This window comes from Carassius auratus, chromosome 43 (assembly GCF_003368295.1).
Source record: "Carassius auratus strain Wakin chromosome 43, ASM336829v1, whole genome shotgun sequence".
In the NCBI taxonomy this organism is placed as follows: Eukaryota; Metazoa; Chordata; class Actinopteri; order Cypriniformes; family Cyprinidae; genus Carassius; species Carassius auratus.
Window position 1 is genome coordinate 2,116,133 of NC_039285.1, and position 14,233 is coordinate 2,130,365.

Below are 14,233 nucleotides of genomic sequence, written 5' to 3' on the forward strand. Positions count from 1 at the left end.
TGAGTTGGACCTTCTAAAAATATGTCTTCAGAGACATTTCAGATACACAAACATAGTGTTGTAAAATTGACCTGGTTTTGGAGGAGCACAGTTGCACCTAGGGATGGGTGAAATGGAGAAAATAAATTTTATCACAATTCTTTGTCATGTTGGATTTACTATTTTGCAAGTTGTCTGAGCATTACAGCCAAACTAAGTTCCAAAGATAAAAGAATGACAAAAATACACATTACAACTAGACATACAATTAAAACAAACTGAAGGAGTATTCAAGAAATTGACTGAACAAATATAAAAATAAAACTATAGTTCCTTAAGCAACTGTATTCAATTTCTTCAGTCAAGAGCAGTGTGATTTCTCTCTTTGTGTTTTGTTGTTTTATTACAGGAATAGTTCCCCCAAAAATAAAAAATTCTGAAAGCTGTCTATCAATTCTGTCATAGTGTTTTATTTTTATTCCACCATTTACCCGAATGAGTTTCTTTCTTCTTCTGAACATAAATGCTATTTTGAGGAACGTGGAAAACCAAACAGTTGCTGGTCCACAGTGACTTCCAGAGTATTTTTTGCTACTATCAAATTCAATGTGGACCAGCAACTGTTTGGTTACCCACATTCTTCAAAATATCTTATGTTGTGTTCACCACAAGAAATAAATTAATACAGGTTTGGGGTAACGTGACAGTGAGTAAATAATGACAGAAATGAAATTTTAGGGAGCTCTATCCCTTGACAGCAATGACAGTAGGCTGAGTGTTTAATAGGCCTACTGTCCCTTTAAGACCCGCATGCATCTAATATACAGGCATGCATATGTTTTTCTCTCAACTGTTTACACATTGAGTCTACATGTAATACTTTTGACAGTATTAGCGCAAAAGATAACTTAGTTCAATAATCAGGCGATGTTTGACAGGCCAGCATGCAAATGAAACATTTAAAAGCACATGCAAATAATGAGAGATTAACTCTAGAACTGAGTTGACACTGCTGTTAATGCTTGTGGCACTGTACAGTATATGACAGAAAATGTAAATGCAAAATTAATAATAAATGCATAATTAACACATATATAGTAACCATTGACATAAATTTAAAAATACATATAAATATGTATTTTTTTAAATAAATGCTACATTAATGTGTGTGTATATATGTGTGTGTGTGTGTGTGTGTATGTATATATATGTGTGTATATATATATATATATATATATATATATATATATATATATATATATATATATATATATATATATATATATATATATATATATATAAAATGGCAATTCTTTTTAGGCAATACACATATGTATATGCATTTATTTTGAACTTTTTTTATATCCACAGACAGAACATCCTAACAATGAAAGGCCGTACACATTCAAGGACTTCCTGTTGCACCCGAGAAGGTTAGCTGGAGATTTTACTGTCTGGATACCTGCTTTGTTCCCTAAACATGATGGTTTTTAACCTGATGCTCACTGACTTAACTCTTTTGTTGTTGTTGTGAGAAGCCCTTTGACCTACTACGACGTCACGTAACTGTGAACCGTTTACATTTCAAATATGTATATGTCAACACTTCTGATACACTTCAGTGGAGTTTTATGTGTAAAACGATGTTTTTCTGGTAATTTGAGGTAGGTCTTCTGTTGATGTGTTTGTCTGAACTCTTTCGATACAGTCACAAGTCGAGGGTGAAAGGTCATCTGCGACTGAAGATGACTTATCTGCCCAAAAACAACGACATGGAGGATGAGCCAGCCGAACAGAACGGGAGTCTGGATGTAAGAACGATGCACACAAACACAAGCTTTGGTGACAAACACAACATTTTCATTTTAGAATGACAGAATGTTGCTTAAAACAACCAGAAAGTGTTAAGGTTGCAGTAGGGTGCATGATACAATAATGAATCAAATCAGAGCTGAAGGATGTATGGCTGTATACAGAACACAGCAGCTCTGAATGTGGCTCATCTTGCCTCCTGCAAGTATTTGTGTTGGAAGGAGAGGCCATAAAAAACAGTTTGTATTGAATGGAAATTCTTTCTGTCTGTCCTTGAAACAAAACTTTGTTTCCTTAAGCACAATTCTGCTTGATTCAAAGTATTTCAGACATGTTCTGACCTTGTACGGGGTTTTATTTCAGAAAAAATGCCAGATAGATAGACATTAAATGTCCTTAAAGATAAAATCTGAAATTGTGATTGTCAGTTACATTTAATATTTGTGGCAGCTGTATTTATTTGTATTTGATTCTGTTGTTTATATGTTGAAACGTAAGATCATGTAACGATATTACCTCTTAGGTCAGGTTTTTTTTTTTTTTTTTTTAATTGTTTTATTATATTAAGTTTTTATATTAAGGTTTCAGGAGCTTTCTTTTCTTTTATCATTTTATTTTTTTTAATTACAAATAATTTTTTTTAATATTCTATTATTTTAGTTTGGCATTGACCTCAGATTTTATTCATTCAGCAGCTTTTTATATTTTTATTTATTTATTTATTTATTTATTTATATTTTTTATTTTATTTGTATAATCCAGGGTTATTATAGTTAACTAAAAGTAAAAAAAAAGTTTTAAAACATAAAATAACTTTTTTTTTTAATTAAGCTAAGTCACACATTTCTCATTTTCATGTAGTGTAACCTGAAGCACTAAATTTACTAAACCTAAAAAAAAAAAATTATAAAAATAACTACATTGTTTTTTTGTAAGTCAATTTAAAAAATCACTAAAACGTGCAATATATTAATAAAACTTTAACAAAAATGTAAGATAATATAAAAATAAAAACTCCAATAGAATCTCATTGATATTAAAATAACTAGTGACCAATATTTTAAATGGGTCACTAAGCTACCATTCAGAACACATTAGTAACCACAAATCAAAGCCCTAGCAATGATCTTGAACATCTTATCGTGTTATCAGGTTTCCAAACAAATGAAACAAAAGCCCTCGGCAAACTAGTGACATTTGTTTTGTGCATAAACAAACGTGTTATATTTATACACAATGACTTTAATATAGAACCAGCAGAGTCACTGTGTACTTTCCATCTGCTGTCATTGTACGAGTGTCGTGTTGATGCTGGTGTCAGCTTCAGAAATACAGGCATGATTTCAGACGTCCAGACATGCCAACATCAGATTAAATGATGATTAATCGCTCCTGATTTCACAGTCCTGGTCACACCGGTCCAGACATGAACAACTATTGAACTACTTTTGTGTGTTAACGCTCTGCTCATTTCTGTCTAGCAGCCTGGTTGGGAGTTTCTGGAGCCTCAAGAGTTCTGCAGTCCTCACAATCCTCACCAGCTGCCTGCGCTGCCCCCTGGCTGGGAGGAGAGGCAGGACAACCTGGGAAGAACCTACTACGTCAACCACGAGAGCAGGAGCACCCAGTGGCACAGACCCACCATCCAGTAATGATCAGCTACTTCAAACAAACACACACACATTAGAAACACACATACACAAAACCAACACATTCACGAGATCAGTACGCTGTGTAAATATTTGCATTGCTCTTTTTCTTTCATTCTATTTGGCACATGGTTTGATTCAAAGTGACAAGATTTTTAATGAAGTAATGACAGTTATTATTATTATTAGTTTCCTTTTTGTTATTTTATTTAGTGTATTTACTTTTTTTCTAATTTTACTTGTTTCTTGCCATGTAACATAACTGTGGTTGGCCGATTGACACTAAATAATAATCAATCAATCAATCAATCAATCAGTCATATTCAAAATGACGCAACCCCTTGGTGTTGCTAGGGTCATGCTTGACATTGTGTACTATAATAACCGTCAAATTGGTTTTTAGTACTTCACATATAAATTTTACCTTTTAAATTACCAACGTTTTATTTATTTTATTTTATTATTTAGTTTTGTTTTATTTTTAATTTATTTTAACTTTGTTTTTAGTATTTTATTTAGTTTTTCATTTCATTTTGTTTTACTTTCTTTTATTTTTATTAAATCTATATGTAATGTTTCATGTTGTTTTATTTTAGCTTGTTTACAAATTTATTTTGTATTAATTTTTAGTTTTTTTATTTAGTTTTGTTAATATATTTTATTTGATTTAGTTTTATTTTTCTTTATTTTTTTATTATTTTATTGACATTTTATTTTTCCCTTTTCACTATCTATCTATCTATCTATCTATCTATCTATCTATCTATCTATCTATCTATCTATCTATCTATCTATCTATCTATCTATCTATCTATCTCTATATATATATATATATATATATATATATATATTATTTTTTTTTTTTTTTTTTTTTTGTTTACGGTATAAATCATAAAAAGGTTCGGAGTATTCATAACCAGGATATAAACAAATCCATCAAAGCCACTAAGTACAGTTTTTGTGACATCATGTGTTTGTTTTTTGTTTTTAGATTGTTATTTTATCTTTTTTGTGTACATTATTATGTAGTTTTATTTTATTTTGTTATTTTATTTGGTATACTTTTTTTCTTTCTTTCAAAAATCATAAAAAAAATCCTCAAGAGTTTTTATAACCAGGATACAAACCTGCCTCTAAATCTTTTGAGTTTTTTGTGATGTATTTGTTTTAATGAAATGATCAGCAGGCCGTTACTCCTTTCACAAACCTCTGTTGAAGTCAATCATCCTGTTATACCTAAAGGGAGACTCCACCCCAAAAATTAGTCATCAATCACTTACCCCCATGTCAAACGTGTAAAAACCTGTGAAAAGACTGCCAAGTAACTTACACTGTCACCGTCCAGAAAAGTATGAAAGACATTGTCAGATTAGTCCATCTGTGGTTCAACCGCAATGTTATGAAACAACGAGAAGACGAGCAAAGCTTTAATGGGTTTGGAACGACATGGGGACAAGTGATTAATGACTAAATGTTTTTTTGAGGTGGAGTATCCCTTTAAGACAGGCCTCTTATTTCCTTCCTCTGCTCTCTGCTGGTCAGTGGCGCCCTCCCCTGCTTCATTTGAGTCTTTCTGGGTCATTCTGAGCGCTGAAGTGTGTGTTCTGTCCTGATTTACAGGGACAGTCAAAGAGACAATGAACAGAGACAGGATACACAGAGCGAGTCCCAGCGGGCGTTCCTCACGCGCAGACAGATATCAGAACCCGGCGAGAACCACGAGCGCAGAGAGTCACCTGAGGTACTCACACACACACACACACACACACACACACTTTCTTTGAAACTCCCTGACAAAGAACACACTTTCACTTCTGTGTGTGTTTTGTAGAGCTGGGAGATCGTAACAGCAGATGAGACCACGCTTTATAACAGCCCCAGCGAGCGCTCGCCGCCGCCCCCACAATCCCCGATGGAGTTCACGGGAATCTGTGAGGACTTCAGCAGACTGCAGACCGGAAACAACAGACGCACGTCCCTCACGGTCAGTCCACACACACACACACTCAAGAATGAGACCGGTGGAGTCTCTGACAAGTAAGAAATTAATGCTTTTATTCCGCGAGGATGCATTAAATTGATCAAAAGTGAGAGTTAAGACATTTATAATGTAACAAAAGACTTCTATTTCAAGGAAACACTGTTCTTTTGAACATTCTATTCTTCAAAGAAACCTAAAAATTTGAATGTATCACCGTTTCCACAAAAATATGAAGCATCGCCACAGTTTTCAACACTGATAATAATCAGAAATGTTCCTTGAGCAGCAAATCATCATATTCTGATTTCTGAAGATCACGTGACACTGAAGACTGGAGGAATGATGCTGAAAATACAGCTGTGCATCACAGGAATACATTACAGTTTAGTATATATTCACATAGAAAACAGCTGTTTTAAATTGTAATAATATTTCACTGTTTTGACTGTTATGTTGATCAAATAAATGCAGCCTTGCCGACCAGAAGAGATTATTAAAAACATTAAAAAAAATATTTCCAACCCTAAACTTGACACAAGCAATTCAAGTCAAAGTCAAATTCTACTGATCTAACTTCATACAAACGTTTATGTACGATCCCAAAATTTCTGTGGTGACACATAAGGAATATCCCTCACGTCAAGCAAAAATCACAATGCAAAATACTGATTCATATGATTCAAAAGTTCATCATTGACTGTAGTAATAATTCATCATATCCTCACAATATATCTGACGTTTAAACTAAGATTAACAGCTGACCTTTATGAGTTCTGTGCAATAATATACAGTTTGGGGAATTTTAGCAGAACCCTGTATCGACCAATCAGCATCCAAATGGAACATGAATATGTTGCAGCTTGTTACATTGTTACATTTAAAGCTACTTAAGTTGCGTCTCACATTGTGTTTTTATCAGCCGCAGGGTCACGGCAGCCGCAGAGGAAGTGGACAGACTCTGACGGTGGAAGAGCATCCTGTTCACCCCGTGGTGAGAGCATTAACACATTCACACATACAGTGGGGCTCGAAAGTTTGGGCACCCCTTGCAAAATCTGTGAAAATGTGAATAATAATAAAAATAAAAAATAAATAAGAGAGGTCATACTAAATGCATGTTATTTTTGATTTAGTACTGTCCTGAGTAAGATATTGTAGATAAAATATGTTTACATTTAGTCCACAAGACAAAAAAAATGCTGAAATTATTAAAATAAGCCCATTCAAAATACTGTTTGGTCACCTGATGATCCTCGACTGTCTTTCTGTTTTGTGATGGTTGTGCATGAGTCCCTTGTTTGTTCTGAACAGTTAAACTGAGAACTGTTCTTCAGAAAAATCCCAATTTTAAGGTCCTGCAGATTCTTCAGTTTTCTTTTTACACTGAGGACAACTGAGGCACTCAAACACAACTATTAAAAAATCAAACGTTGATTTTCAAACGTTCAAACGTTCACTGATGCTCCAGAAGGAAACACCATGAATTAAGAGCTGGGGGGTGAAAACTTTTGGAATCTGAAGATCGAGGTAAATTGTACTTAATTTGTGTTTTCCGGGAAATATCTACTGTTGCTTATGAAGGGCAGAACTAAATGGAAAACAATTATATTACAACAAAATAAGAAAAATGTGGACATCTTCATCGTGTTCAAAAGTTTTCACGCCCATATAGTATCTGTATCTCCATCTGTCCGAGTCCAGCTCGAGCGCTCGCCGTGTGCTCTACTTTCACTCTCCGTCTCTCAGCACATGATGTAATCTTAGCTGCCCCAGATTTCCCAGCATGCCCTGAACCTCGCAATACATCACCTCAGCTGCAGCTCGGCGCACATCTGCTCTCAGAGGACACCGTGTTTGAGGCAAACTGCTAACTGATGACTATTTATGAACCAAGCGGACGATCTGTAATGGATTGTTTCTGTGTTTCTCTCTCCTCATTTCACCCCTGTCTGCATTTCGTTTACTTTATCGCTTTCTGTTCTTCCTGTAGTTGTTACCCACGTCTACCGGGCTGCCTCCGGGATGGGAGGAGAAGCAGGACAGTAAAGGGAGAATGTATTACGTCAATCACAACAGCAGGATGACAACCTGGACACGGCCGCTCGTTCAGGTGCGTCCCAGTCCTCTTTCTAGAGAAAGCTCCATCAACAGGTTTTGTGGTTTGTGGGAAATTATTTATACATTTATTTATTTATTTAAAGCTTGTTTGATGGCTGCACAATATAACAACATACATACATTTTATTTATTTGTTTATTTATGTATTTATGCATATTACAGGTTTGCTCTTGTTGTTTGAAGGGATGCACAATTTGGCGAAAGATTTTGTGATTTTACTTATCACTATGATTTTAAAATTATAACAGCAATAATAATAATAATAATAATAATAATAATAATAATAATTATTATTATTATTATGAATTTGGCCCAAAATGTTACTATTTATATATCATTATGAATATGTAGTTATAATAACAATAATAAAAATAATAATTATTATAATTATTATTATCATTATAACAATTTTTATTTGTAAGGTACAGGTTTGCTGTGCTTGTATATCTATAAAATAATAAAAGTAATAATATCAACAACAATAATAATAATTATTATTCTTATTTTAACAACAGCTAGAACTGTTCTAATAATTATTGTTATTATTATTTTTATTATCATTATTTAGTTTTTTTGTTTAGCTACAGGTTTGCTGTGCTTGTATATCTATAAAATAATAAAAATAATATCAACAACTATAATAATTATATTAACAACAACAAGAACTATTATAAAAATTTATTGTTGTTATTATTATTATTATTATTATTATGATTATTCGTTTTTTTAGCTACAGGTTTGCTGTGCTTGTTTGTACTGTGCCACAATTTGTTATTATAATTGTTATTAAATGACTGTGATTTTTACTGTTACTAAACACAAATATTAAATAGAATAAGGAATACTATTGTAGTATTTCATTGCAAAAAAAAAATCCTGTAATAATTAATAATATAAAAAAAGTACAGTTCAACTTTTTTGTGGCTTTCCTAATTTCTTTGTTGTTGTTTTTTACTGCTAAATCAGCATGGAGGTCTAAATTGTGGCTTAATAGCGCTGAATATTTCACAGACTGATCTCTCAAACCCCTGACCTTTGACCTGTGTATTCCAGCTCATACAGCCGTCCTCTGAGGCAGCATCAGCATCAGCGATGGGAGGCGGAGTCATGTCTCTCTCCCAGAATCCCGCGGGCTACGCTCCGCCCCTGCTCTCCCCAGATGTGTCGCCGCAGCACACACGCGCTCACACACCGGAGCACGCCGGACCGATGCCGGCTGGATGGGAGGTGCGCAGCGCTCCAAACGGACGCCCCTTTTTCATCAACCACAACACTAAGACCACCACATGGGTAAGACAGACACAAACCAGACATGATGCTGTTTCATGGTATATTTGCTTTGCCGTTCCTGTGCGTTGTTCGATTGCACCATTGTTCACTCAATACAATGTACTTCCTGTGTTTGCCATCCTGTTTCCTGTTCCATCACAGGACGACCCCCGGCTGAAGGTTCCCGTGCAGGTGATGAGGAGAGTCTCCCTTGACCCCACTGACCTCGGCCCACTGCCGGTAAGACGGATGATGTCATGTGCTTGATATGATTTTATTGAAGTGGTGTTCAGGACAGGTTGAAAAGGATGTGTGTGTGTGTGTGTGTGTGTGTGTGTGTGTGTGTGTGTGTGTGTGTGTGTGTTGTCTCCTATAGCCTGGTTGGGAGGAGCGAGTACATAGTGACGGCAGGATCTTCTACATCAATCACAGTAAGTGGCACATCCATAAGAATGAACCCCAGCTAAGAATCTGTAACAGATTCCTGTAACTATTAAATAATATTTTGTATTCGATTTATATTATAATATAAAAAAAAAAATTATATTATGTTTTGTACATTTCGTTTTACTTATTACCATTTTAATACGTTTTCTATTTTTTTTTAGTAAAATTTTTTATAAATAATATATATATTTTTAAATGTTATATTTGAAAATTGTAATTTAATTATAATCTTTATATATATATATATATATATATATATATATTATTTTTTCATTTTTTTACAAATGTACTATATTTATTAACATTTGTTAACAATCTGTTAGATTTATACACCATTATTTATAACCATTTTATAACCACTAATTTTATTATTTTTTTTTTTTAATTAATTAATTTATTCATTCATTTATTGTTTTATTAATTCATGTATTTATTGTTTTATTTATAACCTTTTTTGTTTTATTTATCCCAATTTTATTTTTTTATTTAATTTTATTTTTAGATACAAAAGCCACACAGTGGGAAGATCCAAGACTACAGAGTTCAGCCATCACTGGTCCAGTAAGTGCTACTCTGTTTCTGTTAAAGGTCCTGACTGAGCCATTAATGGATCATATTGAGAGAGCTGCTGAAACACACACTGATTTTGCTGTATCTTGTTTCTAAAAGTGTTCTGAGCCTGAAACCCTGTACGTTTCTTCCCATTGGTTTGCTGTAAGGTGTTTGTGTGTGTGTCTCGAAGGGAGGTTATATTTGTCCAGGATGAGCTGAATGATCTCTGTCGTTCAGGAGCGTTCAGCATCTGATAAGAGCTCGTGGATTATTGGTGAACTGATTGTGTTCTGCTTTATTTCAGGCTGTGCCTTACTCCAGAGACTATAAACAGAAGTATGATTACTTCCGCAAGAAACTCAAGAAACCAGTACGTCACTCTCCTTCTCAGGTTTTTTAGTTTTTCCTGGTCCATCCAGATCTCAACATCTAGGCTGACTAATTTGGGGTTTATGGAAGAGCAGCAATTAATTTGAACCGAGTTTATTAGAGTCCCCACAGTTATCACAACTAATAATAATAATAATAATAATAATAATAATAATAATATATATATAATAATGTATAAAGGTTTGCTGTGGTTGTTTGTACGACCACACATTTTGGCCAGAAAATGTAGATTTTTATATGTCAGTATGACATAATAATAACAAAATATTTTATTTTACAGTCATACTTTTTATGGCTGTCCCAAACCACACAGTTATCAAAATTATTTAATTTTGAGATCTAAAAGATTCTTAATTAAAATTGAAAAATTTGAGAGTTTTGAATTAGTGAATTTATTGAATTGTAAATGTTTTTAAATGCCTTCAGAACATCCACTGGAAAAAACAACAACTTTTTACAGATAAGTGGTTGCAATCAGTTTATTTTAGCTATATTTAATTTTAAAAAAATGTTGAAAGTTAGTCATCTAAAATTTTTATGTATATAATTTGTATGGATGTAACTAAAATAAATTGGTTGCAGCCACTTTAATTAACACCTTAATTTTTTTTTTTTTTTTATTCAATTCATTTTTTTTTTTCGGTGATAAAGCAGACACATTTTTACAATAATCCCATATAGACTCGATTTCACGAATTTAAAGGCAAAATGAAATAAAAAATTACCCTATTTATGTTCGTAATAAACATTCCTGTTCTTATTTAACACGATTTATCAATGCACATTATTTTAAAGACATAACATTATTTGTTTTCAGAATCTGTCATGAAACATAAAACTATTCTTGACTCGGAAAAAAAAGCTTTTTTTTTCTGTGTGGGCTGGGAATTATAATATTAACTACTAATTGAATCCCCTCCAGTCAAATCCTGATGGATGAGGAAATCTCAAATCAAAAGCAATCTTTTCTACGCTCTCCAGGCCGACATCCCGAACCGCTTTGAGTTGGTTGTGAGACGTAACGCTCTTCTGGAGGACTCGTACCGGCGCATTCTGTCCGTCAAGCGCTCGGATCTGCTGAAGGCCCGCCTCTGGGTGGAGTTTGAGGGGGAGAAGGGGCTGGACTACGGGGGCGTGGCCAGGGAATGGTTCTACCTGATCTCCAAGGAAATGTTCAACCCGTATTATGGGCTGTTTGAGTATTCTGCCACGTGAGTGATCCAGCTTTATAGATGGGCCCTTCAGATACACTCCTATGTTGTGTTCGATAGATAACGACGGTGTTCAATCAATCATAAAAAAGAGATTTTAAAAGGATTTCATGTGAATATTTCAGGGATAACTACACCCTACAGATCAACCCCAACTCAGGTGTGTGCAATGAGGACCATCTGTCCTACTTTAAGTTCATCGGCCGGGTGGCTGGGATGGCTGTTTATCACGGGAAGCTGTTGGATGGTGAGTAACCTGTAAAGACCTATATATATATATATATATATATATATATATATATATATATATATATATATATATATATATATATATATATATATATATATATATATATATATATATATATATATATATATATATATATATATATATATATATATATATATCCACAAATCATATTCACAGTATTTGACTTTAACACATTGCATGCATGCAGACTGGTTTTCTGAAGACAAGCGATGTCTAAATGAAACAAAACATTGTTTACATGTCGCTCTCAAATGATTCTGTTGTATTCGTCTGCACAGCATTCTTCATCCGGCCCTTTTACAAGATGATGCTGCAGAAGCCAATCACGTTACAGGATATGGAGTCAGTGGTGAGTGACATGCACAGATGGACCAATCAGCATCCGTTTTTTCTAAATGCCACTGCTGTGCTTTTTGAGAGAGAACAGTGGCTATAGCATATGATCATTCCACTTACACTGACTAGCGTATTACCATACTTCTGTAGTATGTTATCATTGTTATTATTCAGGTTTATTTGACAAGGACAATGCACATCAATAAAACATAACTGTACAATGTGCCAGAATTAACATCTGAAGTCCCTGGACTGATGGTGAAATTGTCACCCTAAATATAGAAAATAAATAATCTATACATACCTGAAAATGTAATTATTTATTTATTTATTTTTATGGACTTCTATTATTTTTTGGCTTTAAATCCTTGGAGGATCAATCGCATCTTTTGTTACGTTGACGTAATAAACTGAGACGATGCACATTGAAGTTTTTAGACTTTTTAGAGGCAAAACGCTCCTCATTTCTGCCGAACGCCAGCGCTGTGCAGAAAAGCAGTGTCTGTTTCATGCACAACTTGAACAAACCACACCAGGTGAAGCTGTCAGCTGTGTGAATAACAGTATCGTTACCAATCCTCGTTTAGGAGAGATACTGATATGGCTTTCTGTTATCTAAATATGTTGTGTTCTGTTATTGGATGAACTTCATATAATTTGTAGCGCACTTGCCATCCAATAATCACAGTAAGCTTTGATTTACTTTAATATAAACAAAGTATCAGCTTTCAAATGATGCCAAATTAATAACACAACTCAAGCAATAAATACCATGTTGGCACTTTTAAATTAAGTGCATGACAGATTGCTGTAGCACCGTTAGCAATTACGTTAGCAATGCATATCACTAATCAATAATTTAGTTTTGATATATTTACAGTAGGAGACTTACAATATATCTTCATGAACCATGATCTTTACTTAATATCCTAATGATTTTTGGCATAAAAGAAAAATCTATAATTTTGCCCCATACAATGTATTTTTGGCTATTTCTACAAATATCCCCCAGAGACTCAAGACTGCTTTTGTGCTCCAGGGACACATATATTTATGGTCTGTGATATTGGCACAGATTCTGTGTAATAAACCATTCTTATATATGTGTGTATATATTAAGTTAGGTCTCACACACTGTTTCTGGTCGTATTATTTCAGGACAGTGAGTACTTCAACTCTCTCCGATGGATCTTGGAGAACGACCCCACAGATCTGGACCTCAGGTTCACCATCGACGAGGAGCTCTTTGGACAGGTGATCTATTCTGCGCTTACAGTAGTCCATGCAACTTTATAGTCCTAGACTTCTGAAAGCATACGGCGGCTGTTTAGGTCACTAAAAAATACAATAAGATGATTTGTGTAGGTAAATGTGATCCGATGTCTTCCACAGACGCACCAGCATGAGCTGAAACCAGGAGGTGCTGATGTTGTGATCAACGACACCAACAAAAATGAGTATATTCAGTATGTTTCACCGCCCTCTAGTGGCACACAGACACATTACAACACACCTGATATATTGGACAGGCTTATAGATGTAACACTGTGTCCTGTGTGTTTCTTTGCAGTCTGGTGATTCAGTGGAGGTTTGTGGATCGGATCCAGAGACAGATGACGGCCTTCAAGGAGGTACAGACCCTCGTTCAGTGGCTTTGGGTCACGGCCGCCCACCCAGAGTTTGACTGACTTGTGTTTTATCTGCAGGGTTTCTACGAGCTGATTCCTCAGGACCTGATCAAGATCTTTGATGAAAACGAGCTGGAGGTGAGACACTCTTGATGGTGTGTAGTTTGAATCGTGCGAGTGCTCCGAACCTGAACGTCTCTGTGTTCCTCAGCTGCTGATGTGTGGTTTAGGAGACGTGGACGTCAACGACTGGAGAGAAAACACCAAATATAAAAATGGCTACAACCCAAATCACCCAGCCATCATCTGGTTCTGGAAGGTCAGATTTGGTTTTGTTTTTGTTTTGTCTTGTTTTGTTTTTTATTAGTCACATGGCATACACTTTTGTAGCTTTACACTTTTCAAGGTTAAAACTTAAGTCTGGGTGACTAGTATAATTTTTTTTTTTCAATTATATTCTTGGCTTTGAACTGAAACAATTGTTTTGCTCTTGTTTTACCTTTTTTAAATTCAGCACATCCTTTTCCTAAACCGCAGTACACTTTCACAAAAACAACATAATTGCTCTTTATTTTTAAATATATGTATTT

The 14,233-nt window shown here is 34.5% G+C and overlaps 1 protein-coding gene across 4 annotated transcripts in view; it reads left to right on the forward strand.

Moving 5' to 3' along the window:
- Nucleotides 1-14,233, forward strand: part of LOC113061416 (E3 ubiquitin-protein ligase NEDD4-like) — a 33,993-nt gene that overhangs the window by 17,243 nt on the left and 2,517 nt on the right. For 2 of the 4 annotated variants that reach the window (XM_026230504.1, XM_026230502.1), the window contains 20 exons: nucleotides 1,351-1,412; nucleotides 1,688-1,790; nucleotides 3,273-3,439; nucleotides 5,061-5,181; nucleotides 5,272-5,424; nucleotides 6,341-6,412; nucleotides 7,412-7,531; nucleotides 8,593-8,829; nucleotides 8,971-9,048; nucleotides 9,185-9,239; nucleotides 9,758-9,816; nucleotides 10,112-10,177; nucleotides 11,179-11,408; nucleotides 11,534-11,655; nucleotides 11,958-12,028; nucleotides 13,174-13,269; nucleotides 13,408-13,481; nucleotides 13,586-13,646; nucleotides 13,722-13,781; nucleotides 13,855-13,962. In XM_026230504.1, coding sequence (XP_026086289.1) covers nucleotides 1,351-1,412; nucleotides 1,688-1,790; nucleotides 3,273-3,439; nucleotides 5,061-5,181; nucleotides 5,272-5,424; nucleotides 6,341-6,412; nucleotides 7,412-7,531; nucleotides 8,593-8,829; nucleotides 8,971-9,048; nucleotides 9,185-9,239; nucleotides 9,758-9,816; nucleotides 10,112-10,177; nucleotides 11,179-11,408; nucleotides 11,534-11,655; nucleotides 11,958-12,028; nucleotides 13,174-13,269; nucleotides 13,408-13,481; nucleotides 13,586-13,646; nucleotides 13,722-13,781; nucleotides 13,855-13,962 — 2,115 coding nt within the window. The remainder of the gene's footprint in view (nucleotides 1-1,350; nucleotides 1,413-1,687; nucleotides 1,791-3,272; nucleotides 3,440-5,060; nucleotides 5,182-5,271; nucleotides 5,425-6,340; nucleotides 6,413-7,411; nucleotides 7,532-8,592; nucleotides 8,830-8,970; nucleotides 9,049-9,184; nucleotides 9,240-9,757; nucleotides 9,817-10,111; nucleotides 10,178-11,178; nucleotides 11,409-11,533; nucleotides 11,656-11,957; nucleotides 12,029-13,173; nucleotides 13,270-13,407; nucleotides 13,482-13,585; nucleotides 13,647-13,721; nucleotides 13,782-13,854; nucleotides 13,963-14,233) is intronic. The other 2 variants (XM_026230505.1, XM_026230503.1) reach the window with 1 other exon arrangement.